The sequence below is a fragment of the Mustela erminea genome, chromosome 16 (assembly GCF_009829155.1).
Source record: "Mustela erminea isolate mMusErm1 chromosome 16, mMusErm1.Pri, whole genome shotgun sequence".
Classification (NCBI taxonomy): Eukaryota; Metazoa; Chordata; class Mammalia; order Carnivora; family Mustelidae; genus Mustela; species Mustela erminea.
The window spans coordinates 7375276-7400809 of NC_045629.1; the positions used below are offsets into that span (position 1 = coordinate 7375276).

Here is a 25534-nt window from a genome sequence, read left to right on the forward strand (position 1 = left end):
TGAGAAGAGTTTTGTGACATCCTGGAAAATCCCCTAGTTTTCTTCTGTGATTTTCCTATTTATTAAGTACTTACAAAAAGAGCAAAAGAATCCTGAATACACTTGACCCAAAAACAACATGGGTTTGTCCTGTGCAGGCCCACTTACATGAGGATGTTTTCAAAATAATTCCAGTATAGTACTGGAAATGTATTTTCTCTTCCTCATGATTTTCTTAACACTTTCTTCTTTCTAGTTTACTTTATTGTAAGAATACAGTAATATAATACATATAATATACAAAATATGTATACTTGGCCATTTATTTGTTCAGTAAGGCAATAGTATGCTATTCATTATTAAATTCTGGGGAAGTCTAAAGTTATACATGGATTTTTTTAACACCAGAGGGGGTCAGCACTCTTACTTCTACATTGTATAACTATATTTATACAAATAAACTGTTAATTAAATTGACCAGTATTTCTAAGCGAAGACCATGCTCAGGCTTAGGGACAAAAACAAGCTCTGAAGAAAGCTACTTTCACCAAAATGATAAAGAAGACTTGACAAATGCCTCCCCTGAACCCCACCAAAAAAATCCTATAATAACAATTTCAAGTCAACAATACAAAATATTAAATTTTCTTCATAATACCAAAATATGAAATTATTTTCATAATACCAAAATATGAAATTTTTGTAGGCAAATTATATTCCTAATAATTATAGTAAATAAACACAGAAGGAAATTTAACTTAGCATATGGAAATTAGTGAAGTCAATCCTAACCAAAATTCCAATGACATTTTTCATGGAAGTAGAAAAAACAATCCCAAAGTTTGTGTGGAATCACAAAAAACCCTGAATAGCCAAAGCAGTCTTGAGAAAGAACAACGAAGCTGGAAGCACGATACTTCCTGATTTAACTAAACTACAAAGCTATATTGATCAAAACAGTATAGCAGTAGCATAAAATAGACACACAGACTAGATGAACAGAATAGAGAGCCCAAATAAAAAACCCCACGTATAAAGTCAGCTAATATTTGACATGGGAGCCAAGAATACTCAATATGGAAAGCATAGTCTTTGCAACAGCATTAGGAAAACTGGGTAACAACATGCAGAAAAATTAACATGGAGCCCTATCTCACACTACTCACAAAAATTAACTCAAAATGGATTTAAAGACTTAACCATAAGATCTGAAGCTATCAAATTCCTAAAAGAATACATAGGGGAAAGCTCCCTGACCCTGGTCTTGGCAACAATCTTTTATATATGACACTAAAGCATAGACAACAAAAGCAAAAATCAACAAGTAGGTAACATAAAACTAAAAAGGTGTGCACAGTCTCCTAGATCCACTACATTTAAGAGATTCTGCACAGGGAAAAAAAATAAAAACAATAAACAAATGAAAAGGTATCCTATAGGATGGGAGAAAATATTTGCAAAATATGTATCTGACAAGAGGTCAGAAAACTCCTACAACTCAATAACAACAAAATTTTAAAATGGGCAGAGTATCTGAACATTTTTTTCGAAGAAGGCATACAAAGGACCAACAGGTACATAAGAATATCACCAGTCATCTGAGAAATACAAATCAAAACCACAATGAAATATCACTTCACAGGGTGGCCTGGATGGCTCAGTCATTAAGTGTCTGTTTTCCACTCAGGTCCTGATCCCAAGGTCCTGGGATAGAACCCTGCACCAGGCTCCCTGCTCAGCAGGAAACCTGCTTCTCCCTCTCCCACAACCCCTGCTTCTGTTCCCTCTCTCACTGTGTCTCTCTCTGTCAAGTATATAAATAAAATCTAAAAAAAAAAAAAAAGAAAGAAAGAAATACCATATCATATATGTTAGGATGGCTATCATCAAAAAAACAAAAGACAACAGGTGTTGCCAAGGTTATGGAGAAAAGTGCACACTTGTGCACTACTGATGAGAATACAAACTGGTACAGCCTCTGTGGAATACAATATGCAGGTGCCTCAAAAAATTAAAAACAGAACTACCATATGCTCCAGCCATTCTACTCCTAGATATTATTCCAAAAAGAGTGAAAACAGAGGATATCTGTATTATTATCTGCAGAGATTATCTGCATTCCCATGTTTATTTCACCATTATTCACAATAGCCAAGATTTGGGAATAATCTAACTGTCCATGGAAGGATGAGTGGATAAAAAAAATGGGGTATATGAGTGTATATACATATACACAAATGGAATATCATCCAGCCATTAAAAAAAAAAAGGAAATATTGCCATTTGTGATATCATGGATAGACTTTCAGGTCATTATGCTAAGTGAAATGTCAGAGAAAGACAAATGCTATATGATCTCATTTATATGTGGAAGGTTAAAAAAAAAAAAAAAAAAACTTCAGTTAAAAAAAAACCCAAACTCATAGATACAGAAAACAGAGTGGTGATTGCCAGATTGCGGGGCAGGGGCAGTAGGGGGAGAAGGGAAGTAAACTAGGTGAAGGGAATTAAAAGGTACAAATTTCCAGTCACAAAATAAGAAAGTCCTGGGTGCGTGCCTAGCTCAGTTAGTTGGGTATCTGCCTTTGGCTCACAACCCACACCAGGCTCTCTGGCAAAGAGCCTGCTTCTCCCTCTCCCTCTGCCTGCCACTCCCCCTGCTTGTGCACATGCATGCTCTCTATCAAATAAGTAAATAAAATCTTTTGAAAAATAAAATAAAATAAGTAAGTCTGGGGATATAATATACAGCATGACGACTGTAGTTAATAATACTATATGTATTCCCAAAAGGTGCTAAGAAAGTAGATCCTAAAAGTTCTCATCACAAGAAAAAAAAAATTGTAACTATGTGTGGTAATAGATGTTGTTAATTATTAATCAGACTTACTGTGGTCATCATCTTACAATATATACAAATATCAAATTATTATTTGATAATAAAATGTTGTATGTCAATTATATCTCAATTTTTACTTTTTTTTTAAAGATTTCATTTATTCATTTGACAGACAGAGATCACGAGTAGGCAGAGAGGCAGACAGAGAGAGAGGAAGGGAAGCAGGCTCCCAGTTGAGCAGAGAGCCTGACGAAGGGCTCAATCCCAGGACCCTGGGATCATGACCTGAGCCAAAGGCAGAGGCTTTAACCCACTGAGCCACCCAGGTGTCCCTGTATCTCAATTTTTAAAGAATAAAGGTAAATAAACAATTTTTAGATACTGAAATTAAGATAACTGGTCACTAGCAGACCTGTGGTAGAAGACATGCTGAAGCACAGGTGGCCTATCTAAGGAGGGCCAAATAGTCAATATTTTAGGTGTTGAGGTCTCTATCACAGCTATTCAATTCTGCAATTACAGTGCAAAAGCAGGCATACAAAATACAATAAATAAATAAATAAATAAGCACAGCAGTGTTCCAACAAAGCTTTACTTATAAAAACCGGTGCTGGACCAGATTTGGCCCATGAACTACTACAGACTGACGAGCCCAGAACTAAGGGAAATTCTGCAGGTGGCAGAAAATGACACTGTACAACAGAAAGATGAATCTACAGGAAAGAAAAAAAGAACCGCAGATACAGTTCTGAATAAATATAAAAAACGATTTTTCCCCTCTTCACTTGGTACATTCACCATGAAAGACCATAAGATGAGCCATAAAACAAGTCTCAAATTTCCAAGAATAGGAACTTTTTAGAATATGTTCCCTGGCCATAATGAAATTCAATTATAGACCTTATTCTGTGGGGAGCCCTAAATTCTGATACCCTCTCCCTTTATGAAACTCTTCCCTTCTCCCTTTGCTTTTGTTAAGACTTTACCATTATTTTGCTGAATTTTCTGTTACTTTTTCAAGTTATTTTTCTTACTACTTTCTTCTAACTTTAGAAACATACCAAAACTCTTGCTCATATGATCCATATGTTATTTGCTCATAAGATCTGCTGACTAGAGAATTAAATTTCATATTTGAGGTATTATCATAACTAGTGATTTCAACTCTAACCTCAACACAGTTAATATAATAACTAAGGTAGAACACCACTATTACATTCTTCTAAAACCACCTCTTCTCTCAATTCTCCAAAATAATAGTACTCTAGAACTTAGTCATACTTGATTCTCCCCTTCTTTAACCCTATGTCAAATCAGTCAATGAGCCTTATCATTTTCCCTTTAGGTTTTAATTTCATCTTTTGCTCTCATTATAAAAAATGAAAAGGATTGAATGAATTATGAAAAGCACTTAAGAAACTGAACTTGCCAAAAACAAACCTAGATAATCCAGCAGCAATGTACTCTTTAAAGGCCCTAAAATTCAATGTCATTTTTACCTTAACAAACTCAAAAGTATAAATATATCATTTTTATCTTTTTGTCCAAGTAAAGGTGCAGAAATCTTCCCTAAGAGCACAGAGGAATCATGTGACAATTCAGCTCTTTCCTTCACCAGGACTGCTAGCCTTGTGAAATTATACAAAGCAGGGCTTATATTATATATATATATTATATTATATTATATTATATTATATTATATTATATCATATTATATATGCTATGTCTTTTTTTTTCTTTATCATTCTCACATTCCTGTAACTGTTAAAGAAGGACTTCTCAAACCGTCTGTGGTGAAAACCAGTTGTGTTTGTTTTTTAACTTCCAATCAGTCATGAACAAATACTTTTATAAAATACAATAAAAATGATTTTTAGAAATATGCATTTTAAAATACACACAAAATATAAGCTCAAATTTTATATTATTAAATTTGACAGATATGCAACTATTCCATCAAGTTACTGTAAGCTTCTAACAGCTTACTCTTACTTTCTATACGTACCCACTGCAGAATGCTAACAGTCCACAGCACTGCACTGACATGACACCACACTTGAAGTATCAATGTATAAACACTTACCCTGAGATTAAAAATTGTCTCAGTATTACTATACCTCATTCAAACTTGGTACCTAATGCGCAAGATAGATAAATACCTGAAATAAGGAATGAGGTACAGACTTGGGAGTAAAAATTTTTTTTTAATATTTTATTTATTTATTTGGCAGACAGAGATCACAAGTAGGTGAAGAGGCAGGCAGAGAGAGAGGAGGAAGCAGGCTCCCTGCTGAGCAGAGAGCCCGTTGCGGGGCTCGATCCCAGGACATTGGGATCATGACCTGAGCCGAAGGCAGAGGCTTTAACCCACTGAGCCACCCAGGCGCCCCGGGAGTAAAATTTTTTGATAGCAATACTTCCATGCCAAAGCAGTAGGCAAAACAGCACCCACACACTTGAACTAGGGTGGACCTACCTGAAAGGGCGACAACTATAAACAGCCTGCACAGAAAGATGTAGGTAAGTACAGGTCTGTGTCTGCGTGTTCATGTGTGTGGGGTAAATTAAATATCATGACTACTATAGCCAATAAAAATCCAAGTCCAATTTGGTGGTATTTCTTTTGAACTAAGCCTTTCTGCTGAAAACCACTGAGATGTAAAAATATAATTTATCTTATTATCTGATATATTACATAGGCTCTTGACTAAGTGGAGCCAGAAAGAGAAATAATACTCACAACCAATGTAAAACTCTAAACAACAAATATGATCTTCGATGTCTCTTTCAGCCACAGACTCAAAACGTACTAATTTATTTTAGGAACTAAAGATTGACAAATCAATTTAACCAACAGAATAACGTTTGCAGAGACCTGGAGTCCAGCACCTGCTATGAATAAGTGAGACTGACATTTTCAAAAATAAAATTCACCAAACCAAATGGAAAAAAAAAATAATTAGCCATTTTTCCAGCTCACAGCAACTCAGCAAGCTTCCTGAAGTCTTCAGCACAAAAATTTCCTTCCTGAGTTTCAAGATGTGGGAAAAAATACACAACTAGACCATCCTTAAACAACCTCATCAGTGAATCTTCTTTAACAGTTACAGGAATGTGAGAATGATAAAGAAAAAAAAAAAAAGACACAGCATATTTTCACCTACTGAAGGTCTAAGTCAAATGGCTTTACTATGCCACTACTAATGACTCAATTTTAACTCTGTTGTGTACAGTAAAGTTACGAATGTCTAAAGATATTCTTCTCATTTTTGGCCCTTAGAATATTCCCTTAATGACTGTGCGGTCCCAAATTTAGCACAGCAGAGTCTAAAAAACCAATATTCTTGCCAAGAGATTGAGTCTATTTTACATAATCTGAAATCCAAATGAGATAACAGAAGCCCAGGAATTAGCCTAATAATTAGTTCCATGTGCTGTGGGTACAAAATTCAAACTGTAAATAAAGTTTAAAAGGTTTTTAAATCTTGTTAAATGTTAGTTAAATATTCATGCTGCCTTTTCTAAATCAAACAAGTCAGCATTGAATCTTTGCCTATGTTCAACAACAAGCAAGAACGCAATTTACAGAGGTAGGGGATTTAATAGGCAAACTGCTATTATTCTCCGACTTTCTGGAGAGAAAAGGCGAAAACTGTATATTTACTATTGCCAGGCTCCTGCTGTCTCTCTGAATCCTTACCTAACCTCAAAATGAGTTAAGTATTACTAACCACCTTTCACAGACAGAGAAATTCATTCTAAGTTCAGGTCATTCTCCCAACAACACAGCATTGAATTCACACCGACATCTTACCCACTTCAGAGACTATACTCTTTCTAATACACCATACTGAAAGGAAAATCAGAAAAGAGCTACACTATTGTACTTCTCAAATTTCCATTAAAAGTAGATAAGCAATCTAGACAGGTCAAAAAAAAAAAAATAGAAAAGGAAAGAAAAAACCCTAAGAACGTCAGTCCAGCTACATAGTTCTTTGGGACTTTTTGAGCTTTTTATGTTGTAAACCTTCTTCATGATGACTTCATGAAGTCACTGCATAAAGACAAGAATTTTTTTTAGAGATTTATTTAGATATGAGAGAGAGAGAGAGAGAGAGTGCATACATGAGCAGAAGGAGGGACAGAGGGAGAAGCAGAGTCCTTGCTGAACAGGAAAGCCTGATGCTCAATCCCAAAACCCCGGGGATCTTGACCTGAGCGGAAGGCAGCCACTTGACCAACTGAGCCGACCAGGCACCCCTAAGGACAAGCATTTAAACACAATACAAAATCCTGAGAAAAAGTATCTTATCTTTTTCATTCTTCTATTTGCTCAGTCCGTTACCACAATTGGTCTTTAGTCAACATCTGATAGATGAATAAGACAATCCATGAAAGAGGAAGAAAGAGTGGATGGGAAAAGGAAAAGGATAAGAAGACAGGGAGAATCTCAAAGGTGGGATTCAATTAATATCAACTAACACCTCTCATCTATGATGTGGCAATATTAGAAATACCTGCTTCCAATGGCCCCTTTATTTTACATAATAATGATCTAAAATGAAAATCAATGAGATGGAAGAGGAACTAGGCAGGAGAAAAATATTAAGCAGGGTTTGTAGGCTCAGATAAAAAAATGACCATATAGGGGCGCCTGGGTGGCTCAGTGGATTAAAGCCTCTGCTTTCAGCTCAGGTCACGATCCCAGGGTCCTGGGATCGCGCCCCCTATCGTGCTCTCTACTCCGCGGAGAGCCTGCTTCCTCCTGTCTCTCTCTGCCTGCCTCTCTGGCCTAGTTGTAATCTCTGTCTGTCAAATAAATAAATAAAATCTTTATTAAAAAAAAAAATGACCATATATATTATATTTAAGGCAGCTTATCCTGAGCTTTAGATTAAATCTTAATCCATTACTATAAATTACTAGTAACTGATTTCTTACTATAAACTCACAGAAGTTACTATATTACCTAAATAATACTTATTAGAAAATACAAGTTTATTGGGGCACCTAAGTGGCTCAGTCGGTTAAGCATCTGCCTTCAGCTCACATCATGATCTCAGTGAGGGTCCTGGACTCAAGCCCCACCTCCGGCTCCCTGCTCAGTGGGGTGTCTGCTTCTCCTCCCTCTGCCTCTCCCTCCTCTTGTGCTCTCTCTCAAATAAATAAAAAAAGAAAAATTTTAAACAAAGCGTAATTTATGAAAACTGAGGGGAAAAAGTTAAAAGTGTAGAGATCTACTCTTTCAAACAGAAGAGCTAAATTAAGAGCCTGACTTTTAGACCTTCTCTCTTCCACATCATACCTTTAAAAAACAAGTTACCTTATTATCAAATTATAGGAAGAAATAACTTTCGATAAATGTTTACAATATCAACACTTAGAACAAACATTTTAACTTAAAATATATAACTAACATACAAAAAAGGATAAGTATATATAAACTGAAAATACTATTCATTTGCAAGTTAATTACTTAGACAACTGTTGATTTATTTCCCAGAAAAGAAAGTCATACAAAGAAAAAAGTAAATAATAATGATCCAAATCATCTTTCTAGGATAATCTAATTGCAGACATTGAGCTGAGGGTAACTAACTTTCTATGCAATTTAGCAATTACTAAATACATCTCATTTTCAAAAAGAGTTTTCATGACAACTTAGGAAGAGTTTCCAATTTAGAAAAAAGTCTGTGCACTAACACAAAATAGGGACTCTCTCCTTCTACTCTTGCTTTCCACAGTAAGTTTTGTTAAGTAGATTATTTTAATAAAATTCTAACATATCAGTAACCTTAACATACTCATGAAAACTGGAGTAGGAGACTCACGGGTAGGTTCATTCTCAGTGCAGAAATATTTGCAAGTAGATATTCTGTCACTGAATTTTATTATCATATTTTTAAACATGAGAACCAAGCAAAGCAGCCAAAAATTTAAAAAGGAATTTAACTCAGTCAATAAAGAAAAAAAACAATAAAAATACCAATAAATTCAATACCACTACCCCACTCTTTATACTCCTACAGTCACAGATACTTGTAATACTTATTGAGGGCCTACTATGTGCCAAGTACTCATTTAGCCCACATTTATTTTTTCAAAGGGCATTATCATATGAGCATAAAGTCCAATGAGAGACTTAAGACAGATGATATTACTCTCACCAGACACATGAACAAACCTGAAGCATGGAAAGGCTAAGCCAATTTGCCAAAGGCACAGAAGCCAGCCCAAGAGCCCAATGAACATGAACAAGAACGCACTGTGCATGCTGGGCATACCCACTACCACCAATCTGAGTGCACACACACTTCGTAGAAATTGACACCCAGCGTGATCTGCCCAAGCATGATCTGTAAAGAGATGATAATTCAGACCCCCTCTTAACCATTGTTTTCAGTGCCCACTACAATTCATCCAAAGTTGATCCACCATGTAGAAAGGGAACAAAGATCATAAATTACAGATTAAAATATCAATAGGCTTAGGTGCTTGGGTAGCTCAGTGGGTTAAGCCTCTGCCTTTGACTCAGGTCATGATCCCAGAGTTCTGGAATCAAGTCATGCATCAGGCTCTCTGCTCAGCAGGAAGCCTGCTTCCCCACCCCACCCCCTTCTCTGCCTGTCTCTCTGACTACTTGTGATCTCTCTCTGTCAAATAAATAAATTAAATCTTGAAAAAAAAAAATATATATATATATATCAATAGGCTTCCATTTCTGGGAGTGAGACTATGTTTAATGTTTATAATTTTTCTACAGTACCTTTTTTTAAACCTAGAGAATATTATTTTCATGTATAGGAAAAAATCAATTTTTTCCATTTTCTTAATTACAGGTGCTTAATTTGGAATAAGAAGTTTTAATAAATTAAAGACTCCTATAACTACCACAGGACAGAAAGGAAGAGAAACAAGGGAGAAACTCAAAACAAAGACAAGCTTTAAGCCTTCAAAAAATAAATACATGGAGTTGAAAAGATATAATCCGTATTCAGCCATAAAGAATAGAGTTTAAAAATGCAATCAGCTCTGCCTCATGTCCATCAGAGTAGGCACAATATACAATAAAGTAGCACGAGCAGATCTGACAGAGCCTTGTTCAGACGCACTGTGCTTTGGTGCGTAATGCTCCAGAGCATGAATACACCTTAGGGTGATGAAGTGACACGATGGCTGAAGGATTTACATTGGCCCCACCAGTTCAATGCCCAGAAGGATAATACAGATCAGCAAAGCAAATGCTCCATTTTACAGAGCGCGTCTGTTCCTTCAGGAAGCAAATGGTCATGAATCAGGACAGTATCTTCAACGGCCAGACTTATGTGCTCCATTTATTCCCTTAATATTCATATCAAGGTGGGGACAGGGGACGATCAATAATCAATCTACAAGAACAAATTACTGACAATTCCAAAGTCAGCCTCTTAGTTAACATTTATTAACCTCTCTCCACCTTTGTATTAAAACATTCTTCCAAAATCTCTGGGAGCCTTCTCTTCTCCAAAGCTTCTCCTTAAACCCACAATTCTCACCCTCCACCTTTTTTTTTTTTTTTTTTAAGATTTTATTTATTTGACAGAGAGAAACACAGGGAGAGAGGGAACACAAGCAGGGGGAATGGGAGATGGAGAAGCAGGCTTCCTGCCAAGCAGGGAGCCCGATGTGGGGCTCAATCCCAGGACCATAGGATCATGACATGAGCCGAAGGCACACAGTTAACTGACTGAGCCACCCAGGTGCCCCCCCACCTCTTTTATATTACTTTTCTTCTTGTACATTACTTAATGCTCCATTAAAATGACATTATTTATTTACATATTCTGTCTTCACTAAACTACAAGCCTTCCAGTGTCAAGCTATAGCTCAGGCATTTGTGGTCCCTATTAATTACATAATGACTGAAATAGAAAAGGTACTCAAAACTTGGTTTTTGTGAATTAAATTGAGCTCTAGCAATGAAAGGAGACCATTGGAAGATCCTAATTCTAGAATTCTTCATCTTTATTAAATAAATAAGACAATGAATAATGAAACAATGAAACACTCAAGTAGAAAAAAGAAGTATATTCAACTTAGCTACTAAAATACTTCACAGGGTGGAGTCTTATTAATACACCTACTCTGATTTAAAACTGATTATTACCTTATCTGGACTTAAGTGAAATTTACCTTGACAATTCACATAGTTTGCTAGAAAATCTAAAGGCAGAGCCAGTACGGTGAGGCATAGAAGGTACCACATTTACCTATTTCTTAAGAGTAAACTACAGAACAATTTCTACATGAAAAAGAATGTATTTTCTTTTTTTTTTTTTTTTAAGATTTTATTTATTTACTTGACAGAGAGAGATCACAAGTAGGCAGAGAGGCAGGCAGAGAGAGAGAGAGAGGAAACAGGTTCTCTGCTAAGCAGAGAGCCCAATGTTGGACTCAATCCCAGGACCCTGAGATCATGACCTAAGCTGAAGGCAGAGGCCCACCCCACTGAGCCACCCAGGTGCCCCGAAAAAAATGTATTTTCAAGTAAGCAATCTGAATTCCTCTCTCAGCAGGACTGACAGTTCTCCTTTTCATGGTTTCCCTCCCTTTTAATGCCACTCTTAAGATTCCTGAGAAAATGCACTAAGAAAAGAAACAAAGAAGATGACAGAGTTGTTAAGATGGTGGCTTTGGAGCCAGACAGCACTCACTGAAACTCCAAATTCCAATCCTACTGCTTACTAACTGAGGAATCAATCTGCAAATCTTGGTTTCCTGATCTATAACATTAAAATAATCACAGAATGTATTGGATGATCAGGAAGATTAAATAAGGCAATGCATGAAAATCATTAATAAATTACAACAGTTATTATTCTTAGCATCAAAGACAGGTTAGCATGATGGTTAAGAGCATGAGTTATACTGCCTGAGACTTAATTCCTGCTCTGCCACTTCCTAGCTATTTTGGCAAATTACTTAACCTCTTGAGGCCTAACTAATGCCCATTACATGGAATTCTTGGGAGATTAAATGAGTAACACATTTAAAGCAATTAGAACAGTGCCTGACACTGAATAAGCTCTCAATAAACATTAGTTATTATTGCTATTAACTATAAACATCTAGAAAAGAGTTCCTACACGTCAAATTTTAAAATTTTAAAGGTGACAAATGCTATGAGTAAGCAATTTATAGGAAGAACAGAAATAGCTGATAAAGATACTAAACAATGCTCAGCTTCATTCATTATTAACAGAATACAAATTTAAAATAATGATTTCACTTTTCAGCTCATCTTTCGCAACAATTAGAAGAAATGCAAGTGAAAGAAAGGAAAAGCATGCACTCTCAATATGTAGCTGATGGAAACGTAAATTTGCACATTAATGAAAGGTGATTTGATGTTACCCTAACAAAACTGTAAAAGTTTATTACTTAATTCAGCAATTCCATCTATAGAACTATATCTCAACAGAAATATTCATCAAAGTGGGTAGACATGTAGAAGAATGCAAACATTTAAAAAAATTACTAAAGACCCACATATATGAAAATGAACACATATTCATTATATATTGTTAAGAATAAAGTTATGGAACAGTATAATATGATGTCATTTCATTTTTAAATACAAAATAAAATTACACACCTAGTTATATGTGCTTAGAAAAATCTGTAAGATGTTAGTCACTATGTTCGGCAAATGTGACGTCTATGCTATTTAAATTTCTGCAACACATCTGTACTACTTTCTAGTTTTGATTTGCTGTTGTTTATTTAAAGAAAGCATAAAGAGCAATTAATAGTTAAAAGCAGACTGTGAAGCCATTAACTTGGATTTGCATGTCTATCAGCAATGTGCCTTCTCTCAGTATCACCATTTTTAAAATGGGAAGACCAATACTAATACTAATGATACCAATATACTAACAATAACAACAATAATCATCATGTTATAGGGCGGTGGTAAACATTAAATGAGTTAACAAATGGAAAGCCTTAAAACGATGCATTGCACAGAGTAAGCACTCTCTGAACTGCCCACTATCATTACTCTTGGGTAGCATCCTTAAAAGATACGAGGTCAGTCAAGTCATCCCTCAGAAGCCCAATTAAATCTTAAGGTGACCAACAAAATAATCAACACACAACTGCTAGAGCAAATACACTGGGTATGGACAACTGATTAACAATACTTTATTTCTGTGTTATAGCTTCCTGGCAGCCAGAAGATCTAGAATTCCGGTTCTAACTCTAGTCCCCCTCTTGTCCTCAATTCCCTCAGCTGTTCAAGAGAGGAAGCTGACTTAGATATCACCCAAATTCTAATATCCTAACAGGAAAACTTTACTAAACAAAATGATTACAGATCTTTGGAGTTGCTTCAGAAATACACTCATCAGCTCATCAGCAGATCCAGAATCTGAAATACAACTCTATATTAAAACAAGGGCCCCTTAAGAGAAAAGCTTCCATAACAGCGTCTTGGAACACACTGCAATGAAAAAGAATTTCCTCATCATACAATTACATACAATTACATCTCCTACACATTTTACCCACTTAAATGTCTATTCCCCAATCCCAGTCCCCAGTGTCACAATGAATTAGTGAGATTTTACTCTGTGTTCACCAAGGCCCCATAGTTTCATGACTACGTGAAGAACAAGCAATTTTTTCCCACCTGCTAAAAGCCCTCAAATGTTCTTCACAGGAAGAATGCCACACACACACACACACACACAACTAAAAAAAAAAAAAAAAAAACCATAATAAAACACTTACACGGAATGCTGCAAGAATAATTCTTGTCACTTTCTCTTTCACAGATTCTTGAAGAATATCAGACAGGACAGGAATGATATTATAGCGCCGCAGGTGTTCACACATTTGAGGACTGAATGCCAGGAGCCATATTGAAAAAATCATTTGATACTGGAGTTGAAAGCCACACTTGTTACTCAAAACACCCATGATGCTGAAAAGGAAAACACATTAAGAAGACATTTACTATAACAGTGCAATAAGAAAGAAAAAATAATTGCTTATTCTCTTTCTGCACTAACAGAACAAGTCTCTCTGAATTATGTCCTCAGTTTCTTTTCTGCCAGATATAAGCAAGGTAGGTCCCTACTTATAGAGGCCCATTTCCATCACAGTCTCACTTAAATCTCTCTCCAAAAATCACAGGATTTCAGTGTTCAGCAGCAGCTGCTGCAGGGAAGCAATGAGAAAGGAAACATAAATTTGCAATACAGTGGAAGAAATGGTAAGACATTAAAAAAAATACTTTTTTTGTATTTAAAAAAAAATACAAAAGGATTTGTTAACACAAATGGATGTACACGTTGATGAAGTCAGAAGGTGTATCAAGATTTTGAGTCTGGTAAACCAAGAGGATCATTTGTAGACTTAAAAATACTTAGGAACCTCACACAGAGAAAAGGGGATGATTGGGGAAAAACCTGTCATGAATCAACTGGACACAGCCAATCTTTAACTCTGGGGGTTAAAACCTCAGAAGCTTCTAGATGAGCCTCCCATTTTACTGATAAGGAAACTGGGAAAGCCATATGGAAATGGTTACATCAAGGAAGAAGACTAAGGAAATTTCCCTGGGGAATGCCTACATTCAAACAAAAAAGATAAACCACTAAAAAATGACCAAAGGGGTTATGGGGAACTCAAAACACAACACAAAGAGTGAATCCTAATGTAAATATGGGCCTTAGTTAATAAGAATGTATCAATACTGGCTCATCAAGTGAAAGAAATGTACCATACTAATGTAAAACGTTAATACAGGAGAACTATGGGAGGGTGAGTATACATGGGAATGCTGACTTCCAATTTCTAAACATAAAACTTCTCTTTAAAAAGTCTAGTAAGAGCACCTGGGTGGCTCAGTTGGTTAAGCAACTGCCTTCAGCTCAGGTCACGATCCTGCAAGTTGCAGGATCAAGTTCTTCCTCAGGCTCCCTGCTCAGCAGTCTGCTTTTCCCTCTGACCCTCCCCCTTCTCATGCTCTCTTTCTCTCTCATTCTCTCTCTCAAATTAAAAAAAAAAAAATTTTTTTAATTTAAAAATTTAAAAAATAAATAAAAAGTAAAAAATAAATTAAAAGTTTATTAATAGAGCTACCCTACAACCCAGCAATTGCATTACTGGGTATTTACCCAAAGACACAAATGTAGTGATCCGAAGGGGCACCTGTACCCTAATTTTTATAGCAGCAATGTCTACAATTGCCAAACTATACAAAGAGCCCAGATGTCCATCAACAGTGAACAGATAAAGAAGATGTGATAGATATATACCATGGAATATTTCACAGCCATCAAAAAAATGAAATCTTGCCATTTGCAACAACATGGATGGAACTAGAGAGTATTATGCTAAGTGAAATAAGTCAGTCGGAGAAAGACAATTATTATATTGCTCTCACTGATATGTGGAACTTAATAAACAGGGTGGATCAAGGGGAAGAAAAAATGAAACAAGATGAAAACAGAGAGGGAGACAAAGCCTAGAGATTTTTTTTTAAGATTTTATTTATTGATTTGACAGAGACCACAAGTAGGCAGAGAAGCAGGCAGAGAGAGAGGAGGAAGCAGGCTCCCTTCTGAGCAGAGGGCCCGATGCGGGGCTCGATCCCAGGACCCTGGGATCATGACCTGAGCTGAAGGCAGAGGCTTTAACCCACTGAGCCACCCAGGCGCCCTGAGATTTTCTTTTTTATTTTATTTCAGTGTTCCAGAATTCATTGTTTATGCACCACACCTAGTACTCCGTGCAATACATGCCCTCCACAATACCCACCACCAGGCTCACCCAACCTCTCACCCCCTTCCCCTCCAAAATCCTCAGTTAGTTCCTCAGAGTCCACAGTCAACCCTAGAAACTCTTAATCTTAGGAAACAAACTTAAGGTTGCTGGAGGGCAGGCTGGTCAGGGGGAATGGGGTAACTAGGTGAGGGACACTGGGGAGGGTATATGCTATGGGGACCACTGGGTATTGCAGAAGACTGATGACTCACAGACCTGTACCCCTAAAACAAACAATATATTATATGTTAATAAAATAAATGAATTTTTAAAAATAAATAAAAATAATAAAGTCTATTAATAAAAATAGATTTTTAAATCTAATCTTACAATCTACAACTACTAACTATTCGGAAGGCTTGTATTTGTGCCATTTCTCCATTTTTGTGATTTGTATACAGTTATAAATCTACTGAATCGCCCTTAATTTTCTCAGGCTTAATTTTTCCCTTACCTCTTTTCTATTTGGGGTTGTTTTTTTTGTTTTGTTTTTTTTTTTAAAGATTTTATTTATTTATTTGATAGAGAGAGATCACAAGTAAGCAGAGAGGCAGGCAGAGAGAGAGAGAGGAGGAAGCAGGCTCCCTGCTGAGCAGAGAGCCCGATGTGGGACTCGATCCCAGGACCCTGAGATCATGACCTGAGCCGAAGGCAGCGGCTTAACCCACTGAGCCACCCAGGCACCCCACTATTTGGGGTTGTTATTTAAGACTTGCTTTTATTTAACATTGATGTCAGTGTTTCAAAAACTGTAAAATCAACTCATTTTATACTATTAATACCCTAGTACCTAATTTCCTTTTGCTCTCTGACTGTTCCACTTATTAAGGTAAGCCTTCTATACTTCGCTTTGTGACACTGTGGCTGAGACATTAAGCCACAGTTCTGCTCTGCCAGCTGGCTCTGCCAACAGAAGCAGCTAGAAGCTGACTGCCAAGATAGAGGAAGAAGAGGCTTTGTCTGTCAGCTTTGTGCTCCTGTGGGTATCACTCCATCAACAGTCCTGCACTTCCACAGCAGCAACTGCTTTCCCGTGGCAGCAGCTGAATTCAGTTTGCAATAGCGCTGGCTGAACAGCCTCACTGCACACACTCAGAGAGAGCAGCACCAGTCGAGGCCCTTCCTCTGACTTCAGGAACACAAGCCCTGGATTAAATCTCAGTTGAATACACATTGTCTTGAAGCAGGTAAACTTTAGTAATTCCAATCTCTTACCTTTGCTCCCCAACTATAGGAGAAGCATCTCTACTTGCTACCTCTCTTGACACTTGAGAGTACTTTTGTTTTCAGAAACCTAGTTAACAAATTTATACCTAGTTACCTGTTCTTTATATTAAATTACCTCTGTTAACAAATCATGTAAATGTCCAGAGGGGTTATACCGAGCTCTGGATCAATACACTATCGCTGAAACCAAAACAGAAAGATTCCAAAGGAAGCTGCGGTCAACAATGATGAATACTGCAGAGAAACTTCAGAGTTCAAAATCTGTCTACAATATATATGACTCTACTGAAAAAATAAGGAAGTCTTCTATACCCAAATATTAACCACAAGAAAAACCCTAATGAAGCAAAATAAAAGTTCCTTGTTCTGTTCTTGTTCTGTTAGTTAACAGAAAAAGGAAGGGTTTCCCCTAGGGGCAGGAACCCTAACTCTGAAGATAGTGGATCATGAATATGCTTTAAGGGGATACAAAGGACACAAAGGCCCAAGATAAACCTAATTTAGTAATTTAACAAATATTTGTTGAAGATCTGTATGGCAGGTACAGTGCAAGGCACAGGGGACATAATGGTGAGCAAAAACAGACACTGCCCATGTTCTCAAGAAATTTACGATCTAGCAGAGTGGGAGGGAAGGATTCTTAAAGGAAGTGACCCTTGAGCTGAGACCTGAAGAATGAGTCAGTATCTAGTCCCATTTAGGTCTCCACTATCCTTCTTAAACTGATGAGTTTAGTGTCATTTTTAATCATTGAAAAAGCTACCAAATGATGCTACAGAATCTTGAATGCTACCTTTGTTAGCATTCACTTTCTAACTAGATTATAATTTTTTTAAAGGAAAGGGACCATATGTTTCTTTGTATTTCCTATAATACACAGTACAACATTAATCAGAGAGCTCAAAAAATACAAATAGTCAAATCCAAAATTAGAAGGCTAAGGTCCATGTGCCAAAATAATTAGTGTTCTATTTTGTTTTTAATTGAGGTTTAAAAAGAAAATCAAACCAATGAAGAGCATAGGGAGACAAAATACCTGATTTACTGGTTTACTGATACACTTCTAGCTAACTGCTGCTCTTCAAACCTATGAGTACCTCGCACCTCATCACACAGTATCACCCAATATTATTAATGATGGTATTTTTATTATTTTGATGCCTTTTTTTTTAAAGACTTTATTTATTTATTTATGTGACAGACAGAGATCACAAGTAGGCAGAGAGGCAGGCAGAGAGAGAGGAGGAAGCAGGCTCCCCGCTGAGCAGAGAGCCCGATGCGGGGCTCGATCCCAGGACCCTGGGATCATGACCCGAGCGGAAGGCAGAGGCTTTAACCCACTGAGCCACCCAGGCGCCCCTATTATTTTGATGCTTAAAACAAATCTTACCTTTCATTTACATACTACTTACATTATATACTTACTTTATACTTCCAAATACTTCAATCCCAATTGAATCTGTGGAGGCAATTATCCCAGAAAAGGCTCCTTTGCGCCAGTATTTAATGAATCAATGCTAACTTTTAGACTTTCTAGAAAGGTCAATATGCAAGACCATGCAAAGTACATTTCTGGTATTATACAGGTATATAAGCATTCAGAAATAGTATTTTATCATTCGCATAAAAGGCTTTTTTCCTAAGACTTTATTTATTTAGCAAGAGAGAGAGAGAGAGAGAGAGCAAGCACAAGTGGGGGAAGGAACAAAGAGAGGATCTTAAGCAGACTCCCTGCTCCATCCCAGGACCCTGAGATCACAACCTGAGCTGAAATGAAGAGTCAGATGCTCATCCGACTGAGCCATCTGGGTGACCCCACATAACAGACTATTTAACAACAACAAAAAAGTTACCTAAAAATGTTCTAGAGTGTTTTGTTTTGTTTTGTTTTGTTTTGTTTTAAACAACTTGGCTAGTCTTTATTACTAGATCTTGGTGCACACCTCTAATTATTTCCTTGGGATCAACTCACTGAATTTCTAGGTCAATTTGTAGGCACATTTTTTTAATTTATTTTTTATTTAATTTCGGCATAACAGTATTCATTATTTTTGCACCACACCCCGTGCTCCATGCAATCTGTGCCCTCTATAATACCCACCACCTGGTACCCCAACCTCCCACCCCACCCCCGCCAATTCAAACCCCTCAGATTGTTTTTCAGAGTCCATAGTCTCTCATGGTTCATCTCCCCTTCCAATTTACATCAGCTCCCTTCTCTCTAACTCCCCATGTCCTCTATGCTATTTGTTATGCTCCACAGATAAGTGAAACCATATGATAATTGACTCTCTCTGCTTGACTTATTTCACTCAGCATAATCTCTTCCAGTCCTGTCCATGTTGCTACAAAAGCTGGGTATTAAAATAGCAGTTCCATTCTCTTCAAAAAGCCTATACTTGAGTTTTTTCCTCCTCACATGATTCCTGCTTGTGATTTGAGGAATACCAAAAAGAAACAAACAAAGGAAACTTCCAATCCTAAACAAAAGAAATGGACAAACAGAAAGGACACGTTTTGTTTCTTCAAAAATGAAAATATTAAATGAGCTTTTTGATTGTGACACTAACAGTAAGTTACCGTACCTTTATTTATGCCTGCTCTCAACCTAAAGGTCTCTAATTTTTTTTATCACTGTTAATCTAATTAGCAGTCATTAGTATATTGAAATGTATAGGTTGAACATGGAGTATGCTAAACTACATTTGTCCCTGCTCTTGTTGCTAAACTGAACAGTTAATAGTGCTTCCTGTCCTCCAAAATACTAAGTGCCAGTAACTAGAAGAGCTGCATTTGGTTAACTTTAGTATACCATTAGGGTCCACTGGACCAAATTTTAGTATTTGAGTTTATTTTTTGACCAATTCCAACTGTTTATAGAAATTGCTGGTTCATGACTTTTATTCTCTTTACAGGTCTTCCAAAGAACAAAATGAAATGTATATTTTGTGTAACAGAATGAAATTCAATTTATTTTGCAATTACTATACAGGTCTATTGGATCCATTCATAAACCTAAGATATACTATGGGATTTCAGTGATTTTATATTATCCATAATTTGAAGAATTATGCTACTTCATTATCCAAGATATTATTTCATCAGTATACATTCATTATTCCCAACTATGCTAAAAAAATTAAAGACTAAAATTATAAGAAAACTGGAGAATGGTGGAATCATCTAGGAAGATGATATAATAATGAAACATATAATTACCCTTTCTTATTGTACTGCCCAAAATATGCATCATTTTTACAAATTTGCATGTCATCCTTGCATAAGGGTCATGCTATTTTTCTCTGTATTGTTCCATTTTTAGAATATGTGCTGCTGAAGCGAGCAGTGCATCATTATTAAAAAAGGTAAAAAGGCTGGAAACATCAACTCTGTAGTCTACCTTTAGATTTCTGTGCAATAAAAAAATTAACATAAAGTCAGTCCTGAAACCACTATTCTTAGAAGTCTGCCTACAAAGTGAGCCTTTGGCTGGCTTCTGAGTATCTGAGCAGTAAACAGTCCCCTATACTGATACAAAACTTTCCCTAAATGATAAAGGTGGCTCACTATATCTATACTGTATGCTCAAACAATATGCTTATGTTTATACTGAACACCTGCTATCCTTCTGGAGTCTGGAATTCTCCTGTATGCGAGGCAAAGGGTGCCTACCTGACAAACTTCCAATAAAAACCATGGGTGCTGGATCTCCAGGGAGATGCCTGAGCAGAAAAAAAAAATCACACAAATGTTGCTATATTCTCACTGCTGGTGGAAAAGTACATTGTGTGACCCCCACAGGAGGGATACAACATAAGGAAGCCTAACATGGATTCCTGCAGATCTACTGTGTCTCTGAAATAAATCCCAGCCATGAGAATGATTACATGCCGAGTCCCATGAGTCCTTATGCTGAGTCTTCTGACACTGTGTGAACACAGAAATTCAAAGAATTCAGAACTTTTTATTTTCCATCCATAATGGCAATTACCTGAGGAAGGCACTTCATAATTATTAGAAGAATCAAAAGTTGAAAGCAAAGAGAGAGACAGCATTCTGTTCTAAAAAATGATGATGAAATTGGTCATATAAGTGAAATCTCAAACTATGAGTCTTCAGATGACTCTATCATAAATGCATTTTGCCAAATTCAAGAATCACTAAGTGAAAATATATCTCTAAGGACAAAAAAAAAAAAGGAAATACAGTATTCTCACTTATTTAGCTGTTCAACATGAAAGCCTTCAACACAATATTTTGCAAAAAGAACCTGGACCATTCCATTTTGCTAAAAGGACATATGATGGTTTTCCTTCATCCTTCAGGATGTTTGTGCACCAAAATTCACTTACTACAGAAATATTTACCATGAAAAAATTTTTATTTTGGAGAGAGAGGGTACATGCGAGTTGGGGGAGTGGAAGATGGGGGAGACAGAGATGGAGAGAATCTCAAGCAGACTCCCGGCTGAACACAGAGCCTGACACAGGACTCAATCTCATAACCCTGAGATAATGACCTGAGCCGAAATATATCAATTAAGCCACCCAGGTGCCCTTACCATTAAAAATTCTTATAGGAATTTCTAGTGGTTGTTTTCACTATTTCTTTTTTCATAATTCTGTTAATTATACATAAAATGGCCAAATATATGTTTTCCTAAAGATCCATGTGGCAAATTGTCATGACTATTTTTCCTGACATACTAAAGGTTAAGTAAGTATAAACAGATTGAAATTTTGCATTAGAAATAAAACATTACTAATTTACTGAGTCAAAAGCAATTGAGTATTTCATTACAATTCTATGAAAGTCATAAGAAAAGCCATTTGCAGAAGTAACCGAGCTGAGGAAGTTGCATGCAAATACTGGCTGAGGAAATCCCTCTGGCAGGTGTATCCCTACACTGGAGATGGAGGAATCAGCCTAGTAGAGTCTGATGACACAGAATCAGGGGTCTTCAATCAACTCTTTTGGCTCACCAAGCAACCTTCTGTTGACAAACTAATTTCCTGTATAGGTTTTCCAACAGATAAACAACATCTTCATAACCAAAAAGGCTATTTGGTTTAAGAGTAGAAAGATCTCTCATTATGAATAAATAAGTTGGCTTTTTGGTAAAATGAATTTTGTTTGTTTGGGGAGGGGGGAGTTGTTTGTTCTATAAGTACATTTGCTGACCTCAGAGGGTAGCTCCTCAAAGTTTCTGAACCTGCAAATTAGGACTCCACAGAGAATGGTCTAATTACATTATGAAGAATGGATTATATTTATTCTTGTGGATAAGATCTTACTGATTTCTGCCTACATTTACCACAAGATACTTTTTTTTTTTTAAGATTTTATTTATTCATTTGACAGACAGAGATCACAAGTAGGCAGAGAGGCAGGCAGAGAGAGGGGAAGGGAAGCAGGCTTCCTGCTGAGCAGAGAGCCCGACGAGGGGCTTGATCCCAGGACCCTGAGATCATGACCTGAGCCAAAGGCAGAGGCTTTAACCCACTGAGCCACCCAGGCGCCCCTACAAGATACTTTTATAATTATTGTTCTATTCTGAATACCTAGAATTTGTTCTACCAAGCGTTAAGAGTTCTTAACCTCTTAAATAGCACAGGCCAAGTGAGGTTAAGGGGAAACATTCCATTTAGTAGTTACTGACTTCCATGAAGGTTAACATAATCTACTGTTAAACAGACATGAAAAATATATATATTTTAGATGATTAAATGTATTAACTTCCTTGAAAATGTCAAGGAGAGATGCATCCAAATGCTATTCTACATTAAAAGTAAAAGGGCACTCACCAGTTTACCCCATCTGCTTCTACCCAGGCAAAGCGGTACTCATTGACCCGAAGCATCAACTGCAGACACCCAGCAACACACTGCACATACTGAGAACTCTATGCAAGAAGAAGCACAAGGTTTTTAAAATTGGAAAACATTTAAAGACATGAGATCATGCATATACAAAAAGTCTGGATTTTTTACCGAGTTTCTTATAGTTAAGACATTCCGAAAGTTCCTGCTACTTTTTCAAAATCAACCTCCATTTTTGTTCTCCTCTCCACCTCTTAGAAATGCAGTTGACTTTCTCTGTCAAATTAAACCTATATAGTTCAAGACTACTTAACACACAGGGAAATCAAGGAACAAAGTAACTATATCCTTGATAATGGCTTGACAAATGTTATCATCTTGCAATGTTTCACTTAGTCCTGAAGAGAGGCACTACAGAGATAATACTGCTCTCCATAACTGCAGAAATATCAAAGAATGACAATAAAATTAAAAAGATAAAACTGTATGCTTTGAGATGAGTCTGTATTTAAATGGTCTGAGGTGAGTCACTGATCCTTTCCAATACTCAATTTCTTTGTGTATTTGGGGGTGATGCCCCCCAAATATCCCAAAGGGGTACTGGTAGGATTAAGTAAAGTAATTCATTTGGCATCAGCCAGACATTTTGTAGAAATTCAATAAATAGGAATTTAGAAATATATGTATTATAGCATATAGGAAATCTAATTAAATATTTGAAAAAGATCTTTGCTCTATACTTTTTAACAACTATTAGTTCAATAGTACCATTCTAGGGAAACTGTGGCTAAATCTGGAACCTGAAATAAACAGGAATACTATTCCCAGGAATAATGAGGACACCTCCATCTTAGCAAAGCTAATAGCAACACCTGGCCTGGTCTCTTCTCTAAATGTTTACCATGAGCCTAACATCTGTAAGAACAGAGACAAGTGGGATTTTCAGACTCTAGCCTTAAAGAACATGAAAATAAAATTTAATTTAATCTAAAAAATAAAATGAAAAGGAAGGAAGGAAAAGAAAGAAGAAAAGAAGAGAAGAGAGGAGAGGAGAGAAAGAATAAGTAAGCAGGGAGGCAGATAATCGAGAATGTTGTAAAAATTCACAACACCTAATGTATACGATGCTACTAAGTTCTGTGTTTTAACTCAAAGTTCATTAAAACGTAACAATTCAAGGAAATTCTAGGCACTCAATTACAAAAACACAATGATATAAGTACATTTGGTGGAATTATCAAAAGTTATCAAGAAAAGGTTGTCTTAGAGAAACTAGTAAACATAGATGCCCAAGAGCATTATGTATCCAGTAATATAACTTGTCTAAAAACTCAAAACATTAGCAGAAATGACCCAAAAAAAAGTGAATTTTCAGCTCTAAAACAATCTTCCATTATGGAAAAAAGAATGTTATTTTGCCAATTAAATCAGCAGGTAGTAATCCTTTGTGAAAGTGGAATTCCATTTTTTCTTGTTTAGAGAGATAGCCCCGCAAGGTTTCTACATAAATGCAACCTATGACACTCTCCCCTCTTCCATTTATTATCAATTTCTTCTCAACACAAAAATATCTTCGTTCACTGGAAGCTTTTCTCTTCTCTATCCATTTTACTACATTACATTGAAATACACAATACATTTCAAATATGGATAATTCACTGTCACAGAGCTTCCGGATTCACATTATAAATGTGCATGTTAAAGATCTGGTTCTAGGGATGCCTGGGTGGCTCAGTGGGTTAAAGCCTCTGCCTTCGGCTCGGGTCATGATCCCAGGGTCCTGGGATCGAGCCCTGCATCGGGCTCTCTGCTCATCGGGGAGCCTGCTTCCTCCTCTCTCTCTCTGCTTGCTTCTCTGCCTACTTGTGATCTCCGTCTGTCAGATAAATAAATAAAATTTAAAAAAAAAAGATCCTGGTTCTAAAACTGTATTTGCACCTATTATACATAATGAAGCGGTCCAAATACCATCCCAGAAATCACTTTCAAAGTGTACAGTGAGAACAACACTGGCAAATGATAGAAGTATTGCCCTCAATTAAACAAAGTAAATCATATCACTTCATTATCTATCTTTTACTCACATGTGTCCTACTACTGTCATGTATAAAATTACTCAACAATTTTTTTTTCTAAAAAAATCAGTCTTCAATCAAGCCAAGTCACCATCTCTACTCCAAGACTAAGGTAATTCAGTACTGCTAGAGAAAATTATACAATCCTGCAAAGCCTTCAAGCACTTCTGGTCTATTCTCTCTGCCATTCCCCAGGCACCATACTCACCACTATCCTCCTGTCCTACACCGTTCCCTCCCTCTCAGCAGTATGAGAAAATATACATACCATTAGTTAGAGATTTGCCAGTAGCCAACATCTCACCCCTAAACCAAACCATGCTTATAGCCATTCTTGCCTCTCTCTCACCTAGGAGACCAGCAAACTTATTCCTGTCCATGACCCTCAGCCCCAGAACAGTCTTAATCCCATTCCTCCTACACGATGCTCTGTCCATCAGACCCCTCTCTACATCCTCAGTCTCTGTTTGATAGCTTTCCTCTCCTCAGCCTCCAAATATATTCAAACCTTGCCCACCTTAAAGCTGTCCCTAAACCTTGTACCGATCTCTGCATCTTTCTTCCTCCCAATACATGAAGTTTCTTGAAGGAGTTATCACCAAACTTTTACCTCTTTCGTATCTTATCAAGCCATTAGTATGGCAAATTCTAGGATCACCACTGAACTTAAAATGTCAGTTCCAAAAGTTACTTTCACCTGAGAACCAGACTTCTATCTCCAACTACTAACTGAACAACTCTGCCCCATTCTCTTCACTTTCTGAATGGACTTACCTGCTCCAAGT

General features: G+C 36.7%; 1 protein-coding gene and 1 non-coding gene across 4 annotated transcripts in view; both read right to left on the minus strand.

The window, feature by feature from the left end:
- Positions 1 to 25534, minus strand: part of ATP6V1H (ATPase H+ transporting V1 subunit H) — a 149160-nt gene that overhangs the window by 77167 nt on the left and 46459 nt on the right. For all 3 annotated transcript variants that reach the window (XM_032316053.1, XM_032316051.1, XM_032316052.1), the window contains 2 exons: positions 22660 to 22757; positions 13589 to 13781 (listed from right to left, as the gene is read on the minus strand). In XM_032316053.1, the coding sequence (XP_032171944.1) occupies positions 13589 to 13781; positions 22660 to 22757 (291 nt within the window). The remainder of the gene's footprint in view (positions 1 to 13588; positions 13782 to 22659; positions 22758 to 25534) is intronic.
- LOC116575586 lies at positions 20094 to 20201 on the minus strand. Its single transcript, XR_004279849.1, has one exon. It is a non-coding gene; the product is annotated as a U6 spliceosomal RNA (small nuclear RNA).